An 18,175-nucleotide genomic window follows, 5' to 3' on the forward strand; every position below is an offset into this window, starting at 1 on the left:
CGAGGTGAATAGCATGCTTGCCCTTGTATCTGTCTCCGAACATTTATGACCCAAAATATACCAGACTTGACTTCTGGGCAACAAATGTAATGATAAAAGGGAAGAAAACAGGCTATTCAACAACAACAACCACAACAACAACTTTCCCGAAGAATCTGGGCATGAGTTTCAAGGACAAAGTGGGAAAATGCTCAAGAGAATGTATGTTGTCCAAGGAAGATGACCTGGGTTTGAGTTAACTGGGCAATGATAGTAACAGAAAATTCTCTGTCCGGAAAATACGGTATCAGCATAACCACGGCAGGGTTAGAGTGGTGGCAGCAGAGGTACTGGATCAAAACTCCCTCTTCTCAGTTAAGTGACAGGATCAATCCAGCACAATTAGTCACTATTAAGAAAGTCGGCACAGAGTACAGAAGAGTAGGAGAGGTGAGTAAGGGGGGATAAACGATGCATGCTCATGAGCTCTTAAAATTTGGGGAATTAAAGCAAAAAGGCCTATATTTTCAAATACAGACCTCAGTCCACACTTTGATACACTGTTTCATAGAACCATTGACTTCTGGATGCCACAGAAAATCCTAAGAAAAGAAACATAAGGAAATAATAAGTCAAAGAGACTTCTATGCGCCACCTCAAAGAAACATGAACCCATTTCTTCAGGAGGACCTGAAGGAAGACACCGCCTCGTCCACGTGTTCATCTCCCATCTGTTCCCCACGGGCCTCACAGGACCTCTTGCATCCTCTTCTGCTAGTTACTCTCTGAACTAGTCTCCATAGTCGTTGTTTAAAAATTTAAATCTGGGGGCGCCTGGGTGGCTTAGTCGGTTGAGCGTCCGACTTTCGCTTAGGTCATGGTCTCGCGGTTCGTGGGTTCGAGCCCCGCGTCGGGCTGTGTGCTGACAGCCAGCTCGGAGCCTGGAGCCTGTTTCAGTCTGTGTCTCCCTCTCTCTCTGACCCTCCCCTGCTCACGCTGTCTCTCTCTCTCTCTCTCCTAGAAAAAAAAAAAATTTTAATCTGATCTGGCCACACATTCCTGCTTAAATATGCAAGGACTTTCAATTGTCCTCAGAATAAATTCCAAAGTCCTTAAAACTACTAAGGAGGCATAGGATCTGGCCTCTCCTGAGACATTCTGCCTTTCCTCCTGTCACCCTGCCCCCACTCTAAGCACCTGTTGGTTCTCTGTTCAGCTCCCGGAATGCTCTATGTGCTCCTTCTGCTCCAGGACTTTGCACACACCATTCTGCCTACGATGGTCATAAAACATTTCCACTAACTAGCTCCTCTTTATCCTTGAAGCTTCGGTTAAAACATCTCTTTCTCAAAGAGGAAAACTATTTCTAATTCATTGTTTTGTACGTTCCTAATGCCCACTTTTTCCTTTCTTTTTTGATTTTTTAATTTTTTTAAGAGAGAGAGAGAGAGTACGAGTGAGGCAGAGGGGCAAAGGAGAGAGAATCTTAAGCAGGCTCCACCTCCAGCACAGAGTCTGACTTGGGGCTCAATCTGAGCTGAGGCTCGATCTGAGCTGGGATCATGACCTGAGCTAAAGGAGTTAAAATAAAGAGTCAGAAGCTCAACCAACTGAGCCACCCAGGCGCCTCCCACTTTTTCCTTTTCACCATCCTTATTCCACATTTAAAGCATGCACAGAACTGGAATGACTTGCAAAATCCATTAAGTCGAGGACATTTTTGTCTTGATGCCTACTGTACTGTCAGTATTTAAAAGAAGTCACTGTGACTAGAAATTCAGAAAATCCACATATATTCTTTCATGGATATTAATCCTGAATACATAGTGGTTTCAAATGAACAAGATGATTATTTCTTGGATTAAAAAATCTGAGAGACCAAATTTTCCATTTTATTACACAAAACTGTGCATACAAGCATTTATTCCACCATTTTACCATTCTCATCTATTCTAAAGACATTAAAATATATTTAATAGATACAAAGCATTAGCTGATCTATAAATAAATTAACCAATGAATACAGTTTCAACATAACATTTAGTTTCCTATTACATTAACTTACCACTTTAACTGATGCAATCTTGTCTTCAAAAGGAATGTTCCCATGCTGTCATTAAAAAGAGAAAACAAGAAATATTAATGTATAGATTAATTTTATGTAATAATTCTCCCTTCCACTGCTTTTGCTGATTTATTTATGCACTACATCTCAATGATCTACATTCAACCTGAAGGGAAAAAGACTAGCATAAAATACCCAAAAATAAGTAACACTAAATTGTGTATATGTAATTTTTAACATCTAAGATAGAGTTCAAAGATAAAACCTCAGCTCCAAACAAGCAGTTATATGAACCTGCCCATAGAAATTATGTTTTTTTGCAAAAGTTGCACATTCCAATTTAGTCTTAATATTATTATGTAGGCAGAGATGGATTGCTCCTCTGCATTTCCTAAATTTCCACCAGTTAGACAGAACCACATGACTAGTTCTGGTCAACGTAGTGTGGCTGGATGTGATACGGGTCACTTCCACCTGAATTTCTCACGGTAATTCTCTAGTCTCTGGCTTACCCTGATGCTGAGACTACACAGGCTGACTATTCCACATCGTATAACTAGAAGATGGTACAAATTCCAACAAGCAGGAATCCCTGAATCTTGTCAACACACCTAGCATGCAGCTCTGTTTTGTTAAGATTGTAGAGTGGTTTGTTGCTAAAGCAACATCTAGATTGTTCTCAACAATACACTAGTATCAGTCCTGTCTGAACAGGAGTGCACATATATGGCTCTAGGTTATTTGGGGTTTTATCTTGAAGACTGTATAAATAGTCCAGTTCAATAAAAAAAAAATCAAAGTTTGGAGACACCTTCTTATAACCAAGTATTCCATATAATGAATATAAATTCTTTCAGAGTTAAAACTCTAGAGTGGGGCGGGGGATAGACGTGGTCAAATAAAAAAGGTAATTCTTCCTAAAACCAAGGTTGACATGTCTTAATTTAACCAGACAAATAGTATTAACACTTATATCTCTGTGAAATAAAGCTTATTTTATCAGCATGCTAACTTTTAAAATTCAAGCATCATTTCCCAAAAGGACTCTTGGGACCAACTGTACTTTAAGGTATGTTCTATGAATAGAGTTTCCTTGGTCAAATAAATCTCAGAAATACTGGGTCAGACCAAATAACACAAGTGTTTTCCTTCTACTATCCCATCTGAACTTTGTTAAAATTCTTCTTCAGAGAAATAATGTGTCATGAACTTTCTTCTTCCTCCTTTTGCATAGCTCAGGTAATTCAACTCCATCTCTCTCCTTTTGTCTCCTTTATCATTTTAATGTTAAAATTTGATACATACAAAAGACTATGTCACATATGTAAGTTAAAAAGCACAGTAAAAATAAATAAGTACTCATGAGTCCATGGCAGAAATCAAAGCACTCTCAACTCACTGAATGACCTACATGGACTTTTCCCTCTTAACTCCTTGCTTCACCCAAAGGAAACACTACTTTGAATTTTGTTTATATTTTGCTTTCTTTTTTATTATACAGTTTTGTCACATGTATATGCATCCTTAAAAGATACATTGTTTAGTGTTATTGGCTTTCTCTCCAACTTTTAATTTCGAAAAGTCTCAAACTTAAAAAAAAGAAAAGAAAAATGTTAAACTTAGAGCAAAACTGACAAAATTATATGAGCACCTAATACTCTATTGTTAACAATTCCTCCACTAGCTTGTCTCTTTCTGCATAGACATATGCATTGTTTTGTTTTGTTTTTTTAATGAACCATATAAAAGCAAACTGCAAACATAACATTTTACCCTTAAATATATTAGCATGTATTTTCTAAGAACATGGACATTCTCTTACATAACCTCAATACTATAATCCCACCTAAGAAATTTGATATTGATAAAATATTAATCTAATATACAGTCCATGTTCAAATTTCCCTAATTTCCCACTTTTTTCCTCTCTATAGTTCTTCTTATTCTTTTTTTTTTTAATGTTTATTTATTTTTGAGAGAGACAGAGGTAGAGACAGAGCATGAGCAGGAGAGGGCAGAGAGAGAGGGAGACACAGATCTGAAGCAGGCTCCTGGCTCTGAGCTGTCAGCACAGAGCCTGACGTGGGGCTCGAACCCACAAACTGTGAGATCATGACCTGAGCTGAAGTCAGGACACTCTACGACTGAGCCACCCACGTGCCCCTCTCTATAGCTCTTCTATTTTAATCTAGATTTCAACTAAAATCAGAGATTTAGTTGTCATGTCTCTTGAGTCTTTTAATCTAGAACATCCCCTGATCTTTTTCAGACATCAATTAACTTATTATATTTATACATATCAAATATTGTATTTATTTATTTTTGTAGAGTCTAGGCCAGTTGATAAAATGTACCAAATCTAGGCCATAAGCAGCACTGCCAGTTACCCTCTTGTGCATGTCTCTTATACATGAGTAAGAGTTTCCCTACAGGTTCACTGGCCATACAAACATTCACCCTCACATGATAATGTAAGTTATTTTCTGAAGTGTTTTAATAATTTATATTCTCATCAACAGTTTCAGATACAGAGTCTTTAATAAATCTTGTCAGATTTAATATTTTTTTTGCCACTGTCAAATTTAATTTGTTATATAAGGAGTTATAAAATGGTATTTCACTATGGTCTTAATTTGAATTTCCCTGATTGCTAGTGAGGTTAAACATCTTTTACATTTCCTCTTCTGTGAAATGCCTGGCCATGCCTTTCCTCTTTTGTTTCCTATTGGGTTGTCTTTTTTTTTTTTTTTTTTAATTAATTTGTGATTCTTTATGTCTCTTGGATATATATTATAAATATCTTCTAGTTTGTAGCTTGACTTTTTTCTGTCAGGTATCTTTTGGTGAACAGATACTCTTTTTTTTTTTTTTAATGTTTTTATTTATTTCTAGGAGAGAGAGAGAGACAGCGTGAGCAGGGGAGGGTCAGAGAGAGAGGGAGTCACAGACTGAAACAGGCTCCAGGCTCTGAGCTGGCAGTCAGCACAGAGCCCGACGCGGGGCTCGAACCCACGAACCGCGAGATCATGACCCAAGCGAAAGTCGGACGCTTAACCGACTAAGCCACCCAGGCGCCCCCCTTTTTTTTTTTTTTTTTTTTTGGTGAACAGATACTCTTAATCAAGGTATGTGAATTTATCCATCTTTTATTTTATGGTTAGCACGTTTTGTTTCTTATGTAAGAAACTTTTTCCTACTTGAAGTAATGAAAATATTCCCGAGGGCTTTTTTTTTTTTTTTTCCTCTAAAGGTTTAAAAGTTTTGGCTTCCATATTTAAGTTTAAATTCACCTAGAAATGATTTTACTTGATGGCATGGGGTAGGCCTTCCAATTTCACTTTTTTCTCTCTATACAACCAACTGTGCCAGATCATTAATTGGACAGACCTTCTTTTCTCCAAGGATTTTTAATGGCATCTCTGTTATTTATTAAGTCTTTGTATACGCAAGCATTTATTTTAAAGTTCTATATCCTGTTCTACTGGTTTCTTTATTTAGCTCTACCAATACCATGCTGTCTTAATTATGACACAGTTAAAATCAGTCTTGATACTGGAAATCAGTCTTTTCCACCTTGCTCTTCAGATCTGTGTGGTTATTCTTGGTCCATTGCCCTTCCACATGAAATTTAGAATCAGCTGGTAAAGTTCCACAACATATCCTGTTAGGATTTTACTTGAGTTACATTCAACCTATAGATCAGCTTAGGAATAACTGACATCTTTACAATATTGATTCTTCCCATTCCAAAATATAGTATATATCTTCCATTTATTTATATCAATTTAAATTTTGTTTACATAAAATTTTTTTTGCATACAGATCATCCACATTTGCTAAGCTTGTTCCTATGTACTATATGATTTTTGTTACTTTGCACACAGTGTATTTTAAACGTTTTGAACTTTATATTCCTGGAGTGTAGTATGCAATTCACTTTTAACAGCTTTATTGAGTTACTATAATTAATTTTTGTATGTTTATCTTAATATGAGTTAACTTGCTGAAATTTTTATTATATCTAGTAATTTTCTATAGATTCTTTAGAGTTTTCTTTGTATATGATTGTATCATATAAAATTCTGAGTCTATCTCTTTCTAATCTTTACATCTTTATCTTTCCTTGGCTAAGGGCCTCCATTACAATACTGAATAGAAGCAGCAATAATGGACAGCCTCGTCCTCTTATTGAGTTTAACATAAATGTGTCTAACATTTCACTATTAGGGATATTTACTATAGGCTTCTAGAATTTTTATCAGGTTAAGTTAGAATATAAAGGAACTAATCTAATAGAGACAGAATGATACCAATTCTCTGATATTGTTGAGGTCTGCTTAATGACACAACATGTTGTCAAAAAAGGTTCCAATATACTTTGAAAAAATATATATTTGATTTTTTAGTGTCTTCTTTAAGTATTGAGCTGTAAGTTCATAAAATCAGATATGCTTAGTAATTTTGCTTGTCCTATCATTAAATGCACGAGCAGTGAGCAATTCTCTCACTTTGATGGAGGATTTGTCAACTCTTCACTGTAATCACATTAATTTTGCTTTATAAATTTTAAGGTTAATTTATTTCATCTGCATGAGTTTAAAATCTTAGTGATTTGAAACTTTTGTCATTAAAAAGTATCTGTATGCCTGCTAATACTTTTTTCCTTACAACTGATTTTGTCTCATATTAATAAGGCTTATCTTTTTTTATTAAAATTTTTTTAAATGTTTTATTTATTTCTGAGAGAGAATGTGTGAGCAGGGGAGGGTCAGAGAGAGAGGGAGACACAGAATCCGAAACAGGCTCCAGGCTCTGAGCTGAATGTCAGCACAGAGCCCGATGTGGCGCTCAAACCCACGAACTGCGATCATGACCTGAGCCGAAGTCGGACGCTTAACCCACTAAGCTACCCAGGCACCCCATGACTTGTCTTTCTTTAATAAGAATTTGTCTACTAAAACTTTTCTCATTTTTAATTAAAACCTTTCATATTCTTTTGTTTTAGATATGTCTTTTTAAAAGCAGAAAGTTATTTTAAAAACAAATCTGAAAATCTGTGTTTAGCTGAAGAGTTTAGACTACCGCATTTATTTTTATTATAAATGTTTCTATCATCATGTCTTTTGATTTTGAGCTCCCTCACACATACATGGGTGTTTTATATATATGGAATATATATAAGCATTGATTTTTACATGTACATATGATTTTTGTATACATATGTGAATGTATGTATATCAGCATGTACATGAGTGTGCATGTGTGTATGTATGTATGGGACACTATTTGGCATTAGATGAGTTTGGTTTTAAATTTTTGTTCTTCTGATTTGGAATTCACACACCCTAATTCTTTTTAGTCTTTGCTCTTGAAATTTTACTATCATCTTTAACTTAAGTTCTAAAGTAAGATAGCATTTTAAAGAGTAAAGAGGACATTAGAAAACTGTGATCATCTCCCTCTGACTTACAAGCTATTATTGGCTACTTCTTTAATACAGTTTTTTAAGTAAAATGCAAAAAGAATTATTATTTTCTGTAGACAGCGTTTGTTTAGATTTACATACATGTTTAGGATTTTCCTTAACATTGCTTCTTACATTTCAGATAATTTTTTTCTGAATTACTTCCCTTCTTCCTGAAGTTTAGCCTTTAAAAAATCCTTTACTATAAGTCTGTCTAGTAATAAACCCTCATCACTTTTGTTAATCTGAAAATGTTCTAAATTTCAAGAATAGACATTTATATATTAGGTACACAGTACAATTTTAGTTTGAAATTTACTTTCTCTCAGAAGCTTAGAGCTATTACTCTAGTGTCTTCTGGTTTCCATTATTACTATTGAGAAATATGCTGGCCCAAAGCTTAGTTTTCTACATACAGAGCGCTGCAACAATTGGCATCTGTCTTCAGGTCAGTCTGAACCCCTACTTAGTATCTACTATCACTGTTCCCATCTCTGGTTTGACTCACAGTTTGTTGCTTTTGGGGGGAGTGTGTCCCATTTCCTCCAAGTCTAGAAATACATCAGCAAGTTTTTGTTGTTGTTATTTTAAATCTAGGATCTAGTTGGTTTGAGGTAGAAGGGGACCCCAGAGTATCTAGTTTGCCCTCTGGCTGAAAGCAACACAGTTTGCTATTTTACTGCAAGACTTCCAAGTTTTTAACATCCTAGCCTAAATTAAAATCAGCAAAAAGTGGATATGACATCCAGCCCTGCCCAAACTTATTTAACCACAGCTCCCACAGAACTAGTCTACAAAACAGAATTTGAGAAAAGTCCTGCTCTTTAAAATTCTTTTCGCCTTGGGGCGCCTGGATGGATCGGTCGGTCGGTTAAGCGTCTGACTTTGGCTCAGGTCATGATCTCATTGTTCACGGGTTTGAGCGTGGTGTCGGGCTCTGTGCTGACAGCTCAGAGCCTGAAGTCTGCTTTGGATTCTGTGTCTCCCTCTCACTCTGCCCCTCCCGTGCTCACTTTCTGTCTCTCAAAAATGAATAAACGTTAAAAAATAAATAAATAAATAAATAAATAAATAAATAAATAAATAAAATTATTTTTGCCTCAACACAGAAAAGAAAAAAATTCAAACAAAGAACTATCCTCAATACTTCTATTCTACCCAAAGTAACCCACACCAAGGCTAAAATAATAACAACAATAATCAGCTTATACAATATGCCAGGCTGGGTGAGGCATAAGACATGTATTTAAAGAATAATAATGATAATATGTAATCTATGTCTTCAAGGTGATCAGAGACAAGAGAACTAAATAAAATACATTTTGGCAAATGCTCCACTAGCAGTTTGAACTAGTTTCTCAGTAAATGTCTATGACAAACTGTCTTTGTTTCTCTTTAAAATGCATATACACTTAAAGGTATCTGGTTTGATAACTGTGGGCTAACTGGGCACCTCTAGAAAACAACAATTAGAAACCTCAGTGTTATAACTAGGGCTCAGAAACAATGTACCATATTGTGCCCACTTAGGGCTGTAAACTAAACCATTATAGTTTTTTCAACTAACTGTGGCCAAATCCATTATTCCAAATTTCAGAAACTCATACTATTCTATAGAAGAAATACTAAAACTGCTTCTTTGAAGTCAGAAATCTCTCTAATTTCTAAAAGTTCATTCACATTTTTTTACTTTAAATCATGATGATCTCATATAATTAAATAGTTCCAACTCTTCAGTATAATTTTATGTATATAATTACCAATGAAGAATACATTTACAGATATCAAATTAAATGAAAAGCTGACTTTACCATTTTCCATTATTCATATTTAAAATCTATAAGAGCCTTTCCTACCGGACAAAATTTCTGATAGCTGATGGACTCTTCTCAAAAGGAACAGTTCCCAAGGATTTAGTACCCACTACCATCATGACTATGGGACTAGATATTTCAGTTGTGAAGTCGCTAATTTTCAACTCCTTACCACAGGGCAGGTTGAGGTGAACGGGGAGATTTTCATCATAGAATCATGAGCTATCCTCCCTATAATTTTGAACTTTCTTGTGTTTCACTTTTCTCTCCTTGCTATTGCTCACTAACGATCATACACAGTTGAAGACAGGGATTAGACCTTTGGATCACTTAAAAATGTATAAAAAGAAAGATGCGATGATTCATAAAATATTAACTAAGCAACAAATTAATTAACAAATATATAGAGAGAGATCCATTCTTATTCGTTTTCGAAGAAAGATATATTTTTAAAATCAGAAATTTTCTATGAAAATAGCAAATATTTGTTGCATTGTTGTTTTAATTATACAGCATACCTGCCCAATGCCAGTAAAGTTGCAGAAAATTAGGTCCTAATGGGCACTGCCGATAACAGTATAAATGAAAATAGCTTAGCAATATAATCAATAATTTTTAAACTAGATTATTTAACCTAATATTTCTCTCATAGGGATTCCATCTACAGAAATAATTAAAAAAGCAAAGTTTTCACAGAAAGATGTAATTGAGAATGTCCTTTCATAAACTGCAAAAGTAAAAAAAAAATAGAAAACTATGAGAAGTTAAGAAAAAAGAAAATTATAAATTACATCATATCCATCAATAACGTGTTGCCATTATGAAGAGACTTACATTGATTATGTAATAACACCATGAATTATGATAAATGGTGGAAGCAAGACATAAAATTGTACATGCTAAAAGATTATTATTATTATTTTAAAGAGACTGAAAAGATATATGGCAAAATATGAAAATAAGAATAAAGGATATTTGCTCTTAGGTTTCTTTCCAAGGAATTCTAAAGAAAAATTTTCCATTGAAAGAACTTATCATTTCTGAAAATCAGAAGTTTAAGGCAATAAAAGGTTTACTAATCTGTTACCCGCCACTTGTTTTTCTTACATTCCCCATTATGTTCTCCATGATTTTCTCCATCATCCTTTTTTCTTTCCACCTTTCACAAAACAAAAGTAATAAAACTTTTATTGTTCTTTCTTTTTATCATTCTTTATTATGAAAAGACATATTCCTCCTATAACTATTCAGGTGGTTAACCTGTAAAATACCCTAGTGAAGAGAATAGGTAAGTTTTACCTTATTTCCTTCTTCTTTGAATTGGGGATTAATTATTTTTACAAAAGAATAAAACAACTGACGAATTCTGGAATCTCCAATAAATGCAATATGTTTATCTACAAGACAGTTCTTTGCTTCACTGAAATCAACAAAGAAACATTAATTACAATAAGTAAAATCAGCATGTTGGCATTTCAAAGCACAGTTTGTGAAGAAAGTAGTACAGAATCATCATACATATAGTTATGTTGTTTTAGAAATAGGTGGCCAGGTTTGTTTAACAAACCGGCCCATGGATGATCAACTAACTCTCAATAATTACAGCCCCCATTTATTAAGTGTTGAATATGTACTCTAAGTATATTAAATGTTTTATATCCATTATCTAAGAATAACTCCATGAGGTAGCTATCCAAGTCCTAAAGCTAGAGTCCTCTCAAGGGCTATTTATTGCCTTGAGCCTGATTGTCCCTCACCTGAGATAAAGAAGCTTGGACAAAATTCTTCCCTGGATGTTTTTGGCAGGAATCTTCATTTGGACTCACTCCCATCCCTACACTTTGTTAACAATTCTCTACCATAATATACAGAAATACCATATAGTATTTCCTTTGCTTCATCAACCCCTCTCCATTAGTTATTAAAACTTATCCTCGAAAGGTGCCAGGTGGCTCAGGTAGTTCAGTGTCTGACTCTTGATTTCTGCTCAGGTAATGACCTCATGATTCATGACTTTGAGCCCCGTGTCTCACTCTGCGCTGAAAGCCCGGAGCCTGGTGCTTACTGCAGATTCTGTATCTCCCTCACTCTCTGCCTCCCCTCCACTCATGCACATACTCTTTCTCTCTCTCAAAAATAAATAAATAAACAAACATTTAAAAAAAAAAAAGGCCTATCTGAGAACAGAAAAAACAACAACAAAATGAAGACAATTTACCTGATTTTGTATTTATGCATCATGCAACTGTGAGGTTGCCAAACTTTCTCTCCAAGAAATCTGCCACTTGAGAGAAGGTATTCACATGAATCATTGCCTATAACAGTTAAACAAATGGCACTGTAAACAATAGTTATATTTTTATACATTGATTATCTGACCCCATGTAAGCTCTCTGAGATGAGCAAGTACAGTTTTCTATTCTTCATTGTACCTTCTCAGTACATTAATTACTCATTCATGAGAGGCATAGTAAATACCAATACATTAACATTCCGGAGGAGAAGAGCCACTAATGACAGACGCTTTACTATAGAAGATAAAAGAGACTCCTAACTCTTAAATGCTATATTCACTGCTTTGGCAGTGACTTCTGTTTCAGGTTTTCTTTCTAGGGATATCATCTCAACCACAAACTAGCCCTTACCTGTTTACCACTCCTAGTTGGGAAGGAAAAGCTTAAGGAATAAAAGAGAAAAGTTTGGAAATGACTTCCTATTCAACTATTACAACATATAGTGCATTTGCACATCAGGAAATGCAGTAATTAAAATATTTTTTAAATCTACTCCTTGATTCTCACAACTTCTCTGTGAAGAAGTATGCTACCCCTATTCTGTAAATGTGCATACAGAGAAGAAGATTTATTCATGAACTTCTTATTGAGGTCACTAAAACTTCATCCTTTTTTAATTTATAAAGTACAATAAAACTATGTTAGCTACATGGTGGCTGAAGGTACACAGGATCAGTATCAATAACAAGTGTAGATTTCAGTTAATAACATTCAGCCTGTCTACCTCTCTTAACGTTCTTGCTTTCCTTTCTGGTGATAAACCAACTCCTCCCAGTTTGGTTGGGACTGTCACAGTTTCACATAGAAAGTCCCACATCTGGGAAACACTCAGTCCTATGTAAGAGGGGAGGTGTTCACCCTATTTCCCACGGCCATTTTATTATACATTAGCTGAAATGACTGAAAGAGTTTAAAGGGGAGTTGGAAATGTTAAAAAAGTCCAAATCTGTCAAATGGATAAGAGAAAATGAGATATTTCGAATAACCATAGAGTTATAATCAAATACACATATTATTTAAATTAATCTCTAGTTCTTTACTAACAGTCATCAGCAAGCTCTATTTGTTTCACAGTTAGTTAAGGTCAGGGTGGAGAAGCTCTACAGAACAAAAATGGTACTGAATCACTCAGGGTGGGGAGAGGGAAGACCCAAAGATATTTAAAGAATACATGTCTTTTCTCAGTCTGTTTATCCATTTATCTGGCCAATATACAGATAAAAGGTGATACAAATATAAGACAGGTATGCATAAATAATGAAACTGTTGTTATTTCAGTGTCATAAATTCTAAAATAGAACACGTAGGGAAAGTGAAGATACTGCATTGTTGTGTTGGTAGAAAACTGGATAAGGAAAACAGAATACCAATTATTAAAATTTTGCAATAATATATATAGGCTGTGCAAGGTTTTTTTTTTTTTTGTATTTCAAGGATTTTTTAATAACCTCTCTAAGGAAACTATAAATAATCAGTTCTTAATTTTTTCCAATTATTAAAAACTAATTCTAGTTCAAAAAAACAAAATTAAGCCACATAAATACTCAAGAAGGAGTAAAGAAAAGATTATAGGAACACACAATTAAGTTCTTTTTCTAAAAATATCCTGGGCATGCCTGGGTGGCTCAGTTGGTTGAGAATCCAACTCTTGATTTTGCCTCAGTCATGGTCCCAGGATGTGGGATGGAGCCCTGCATGGGGCTCCATACTGAGAGTGGAGCCTCATTGGGATTTTCTCTCTCCCAATGCCCCTCTCTCCCAGGCTGCATTTTCTCTCTCTCTAAAATAATAAAACAAACAAACAAACAAATCCTTCTGCTATATTCTTTTATAATGGTTCTACAGAAAAATACTATTAAAACTCTAGTAAAGCGGTGCCTGGGTAGCTCAGTCGATTGGGCATCCAATTCTTGATTTTGGCTCAAGTCATGATTTCATAGTTTGTGGGAATGAACTCTGCGATGGGCTCTGAGCTGACAGCATGGAGACTGCAGACTGCTTAGGATTCTCTCTCTCCCTCTTTCTGCTCCTGTCCCCGGCTCTCTCAAAATAAATAAATTAACTTTAAAAAAAATCTAGTAAATGTTTAAAATTAGAATGGAAATTCCATATTTATAGCATGTCTACCTCTTTAAGTACATCTATAAACCAAGTAAAAAGTTAGTATTATCTATTTTCTAAAAAAGTTATAAGAAGTTGCAAATAACTCAGTATTAATTATATGGACTTTTTCTTCCCTTTCTTTCTCCCTTCCTTTTGTTGTTGCTATTATTTGATTTTTGTTTTTTGATAGAACTTTAAACAGAAACACACCTTACCAATCTACATTATGTGGGATTATGTTACTGTTAATTATAAGAGTTATCAGTATGGTTTTGTGGAGATGGAAGTACCATGCCAACATCTTAAAATAACCAGTCTCTCTCCACCAGAAAATGTGTTTAAAAATGCAAAGTTCTGGGGCGCTTGAGTGGCTCAGTCGGTTGAACGTCTTGACTTTGGCTCAGGTCATGATCTCACAGCTTGTGGGTTCGAGCCCCACGTCAGGCTCCGTGCTGACAGCTCAGAGCTTGGAGCTTGCTTCAGATTCTGTCTCTCTCTCTCTCTCACTCTGCCCCGCCCTGGCTCAATGCTCTGTCTCTGTCTCTCTCTCAAGAATAAATAAAAAATATTTTAAAAAAATAAAATAAAAATAAAAATGCAGGTTCTTTTCCTTTTTTCCTCAATACTACTACTCACACATTGTTTTTCAGTAGTTCAGCCAGTGGGAAATAGCACTTCTAAACTGATGAACCCAAATTAGAATACCAACAAAAAACAACCAAAACAATAGACCAGCAAAACAGATTTGAAGTTGTCACTAACCAAAAGGCACTATAAACATAGTATTTTAGAGACTACTAGTCTTTCCAGGAAAGAAAGTTCTAATTTGCTAATGAATGCTAGATGGTGATGACTCTTCTTAATATATTTTATAATGCAAAGTTTTTTTTTAGTAATCTTTGTATCTTAAATTAATACTCTCTGTATCATATCAGTTAAGCTCAGTCAGAAGACAGAAATTGCACTGCTATTTTAATAGAGAGAATCTAATATAAAGAATTATTAGAAAAGCAAAAGAACTCCTAACTAGACATCTAAAAAGGCAAGAGACTTCTTTATACTTGCCAGAAAGATAATAAAAACAGTGGTGATAATAACTACTATTATAATCTGATTGAAAATAAATGAACTTAATTTAGAAAAGAAAACTCCCACAAAATTCCACAGTCAGAAACAAGTTCTTTTTTCCTGAGAAGGAAATGCTTCTGGACCAAATCACTAAATGTAATCTAGATGTTAAAATAAGTTAACATGCCACATCTTCATCATGCATACTAAGTATATGTAAATATCTGCTGGCACATACTTCCCTTTCCAAATTTACCCAGAAAAAACCCAAACAAAAGAAAACAAAATATCCCAGTCATTATTTTCAATTGCCTTCTATAATTTTGATAGCTGCTTTAAAACAACCAGCATGAGATGCAAGTTGCCAAGTCCTCAGATAAATCAAGCCAGGAACACAATAAAAACAAACACCCCCCCCAAAAAAAAAAAAACAAAACAACTAAAGGGAAAGAATTATCTACTTCAGCTATCTCTGATACTAGATTATCTAGATGAATGGCTGTGTCTTCCTCTTCATTCTATTACCTTAACCATAAGCATGGTTAAGTCTTGGGTTTTTATACACGAATTTTCTGTATTAGAAAGATACTAAAAGTAAACAAAATAAGTAAAAAGACAAATTTTTAAAAGGCTGAAAAACAAAATGTAACTACTAAAGAAAACACCTAATGTGTTAAATAAACCATAGCTTATATTTTCCTTTGAATAGAATCTCTCTGGCATACAGCACCTCTGGACTGGCTGAATCATCCTACCAAAGCTATCTGTTTATTACTACCAACCATGAAAATATTAGATCATAAAGTTTTTAACATGATTTGTAAAATACTTTGTTTGCCTAAAATTCAGCAAGGTTACACTTTGGTCTGTGCTGAAAAATCACTGTTTACATTTTTCTTTTGACAAACTAGGAGTGCCACACATAAGTGGCATCTTATAGATCAGGATCTTTCCGGGAAAGAAAGAAAAGGCTAAGAGGCCTGGAGTTGCTCCTTTCTTACTTTTAATTTCTGAAGCTTTGAACTCATTTTTCTCCAAAACATGCAATAATATTCAATACTTGCATTTAATAGGCCCAGTGATAGAAAGGAATTACATTTCAACAAACGTAAAGCATTCGAGACCAGTTTATTTTATCAATTAAAAAATTAAAAATTATCCAGATTGGAATTACCCTTAAGGCTACTGATACAGGCCTCTTGTCACAGAAATGATGTTTTCAATCTGTAATCACAATAGTAATGGACATTTTGTAATTTAGTACTGCTAGAAATTGAGAAAATTTAGAAAAAATTTAGTTAATAGGATTATTTAATATGTTTCTACTATTTTATGTAAAAGGAATATTAATAATGAAAAAACCCTCTATTTTCTAAATTTAGGATCAGAACATGCTATTAGAACATGAAATTCAATTAAAACCAAAAGAACTAAATCAAAGGAAAAAAATAGGACTTCGAAAAATAAGAAAAGACTTTGACAATCTATTTATCCAATTATTGTTTATGGAGTTTCTCATGTGTGTTAAGTTCTGATGATTTAAAGATGAATAAAATAGCCTTAGAAGCTCAGAGTTCATGTGGGGGAGATGGATACAAATTATTACAATATAACATAAGTATGTACTAATTGCTATAGAAACAGTGAATTCCTAACTCTTACTTCTGTGGCGGTGACATTTGAACCAGACCCTGAGAAAAATCTGTACTTTCTTTTAAGGAGGGAGGTCACTGCAGGCAGAGAAAATCAGGTATCTGACATATGTAAAAAGGGCAAAGCATATTTAGACTGTGAGCCTGAAGTTTAGAAAGAAGGAAAAAGATAAACATAGGTAATAAAAAGCTGGTCAGATTTTGAAGTTGTATACATGCAACTTTCAGAAAATCACTTTACTGGAAAAAGAAGGGGAAAACTCTTGGCTGGTACTATGAGGTTGAATTAGTGTTTCTAAATGATTTAACCCGTATCCCTCTGGAAAATGCTTTCTCACTCCATCTTCTATATATCGCCACTGTCTTAAGAAGCTCTGAGAAAGGCAGTCTATAACCTACTGGCATGAGGCAGACTAACTGGGTTGTAAATCCTAGCTCAGTCATTGACTAATTGTGTGTCCTTAGGCAACTTAACCTCTCATGCCTCATCTTTAAAATGTAAATAATACTGTAATTTGCTGGATCTAAGACCATTGATTATAAGACACATCATTATTTTATGTAACACTAGAAAAAATGTTATCAATTAAACTTTGACATGCAATAAAGTTTTAAAAATTCATCCTGATTACAGAGATGTCAAAAATGGGGGGTGGGGTAGAGGATGAAATATTGTAATTTTATAAACTTCACAGAATGGCTGTAAAGAAAAAAGGAGATAAAACATGTAAAACCCTTAATAAAACAACATCTGACATGTAATAAGTCCTCAATGTGGTGTTCGCCAAGCTTTACTTTCTGTTGTATATAATGCTTTCTTTACTTTCTATAATTTGTAAAGCAAGAGATACTGAATATGTGTATTCAAACTGGATTCTCTCTACCTTGCCTGAGGCATACTCATACCCACACACTACACACTTTAATATTACGCCTAAGCCTCTTATCTAATACAAGGTCCTTATTCTAAAGATTTATGATATTGTGATTCAAGTGTAGGGTTATATTTGTGTGAAGGGCACTACATTTCACTCAGTTTGACACTGCCAAAGTATGAGGATGTCTAAAAACTTGCTGGTGCGATCATTATTTTTCCCAAACAGTCCCTGGCTCAAGTTCTTGACATTCAGTCTGGGCAAGTACACACACCAGGTGTACTGCTTCACACTCAAGGCACTGAAGCACCTACAGAAGCTGATGACTAGCTTCTGGAAGAGGCTTTATAAACAACCCCAGATTGCTACACTGACTCATAAGGTTCCATCTGACATTCTATTTTCCCTTCTGATGATAGATTTTGAAAGGATGAAATATATAATCTAAATATAATAATTACCATCCAAGCTTATCAAAAGATAAAAGCACAATATAAAAAAAGGAGGGAGGATTAGATGTTTGCCTTTCTCACTACAGCACCACAGTTACATTTACCTTCACCACCAATCACATAGACAAAATTGAGTGAGAGTACTGTCATCTTATAGACAAGACTGAGTTAGATTACTGTCATCTTATACCAAACTAACATAAAGTGATTAATAGTAGTCAGAAAATTTTCTTCAAAACGACCACAAATTAATGCATCAACATTACTAGTTTTATTTTGTGTATCAAAGTGTCTGACTTCTGTCACAGCCACTGCAGATGAACCAAAACCCTGCCAGATCACATGACTGCGATCTATAGGAGGCTGAAGAAGAAAGGCTGAAGGGTATAAAGAATTTATCTTTTAAAAT

At 34.6% G+C, this 18,175-nt stretch overlaps 1 protein-coding gene across 1 annotated transcript in view; it reads right to left on the bottom strand.

The window, feature by feature from the left end:
• The window catches only part of CASD1 (CAS1 domain containing 1), a 50,787-nt gene that overhangs the window by 31,046 nt on the left and 1,566 nt on the right, over nucleotides 1-18,175 (bottom strand). The window contains exons 2-5 of the mRNA XM_039236280.1: nucleotides 11,541-11,637; nucleotides 10,622-10,742; nucleotides 2,045-2,089; nucleotides 519-581 (exon numbers count right to left, since the gene is read on the bottom strand). Of these exons, the coding sequence (XP_039092211.1) occupies nucleotides 519-581; nucleotides 2,045-2,089; nucleotides 10,622-10,742; nucleotides 11,541-11,637 (326 nt within the window). The remainder of the gene's footprint in view (nucleotides 1-518; nucleotides 582-2,044; nucleotides 2,090-10,621; nucleotides 10,743-11,540; nucleotides 11,638-18,175) is intronic.

Source organism: Hyaena hyaena, unplaced genomic scaffold (assembly GCF_003009895.1).
Source record: "Hyaena hyaena isolate Hyena2069 unplaced genomic scaffold, ASM300989v1 scaffold_109, whole genome shotgun sequence".
Classification (NCBI taxonomy): domain Eukaryota; kingdom Metazoa; phylum Chordata; class Mammalia; order Carnivora; family Hyaenidae; genus Hyaena; species Hyaena hyaena.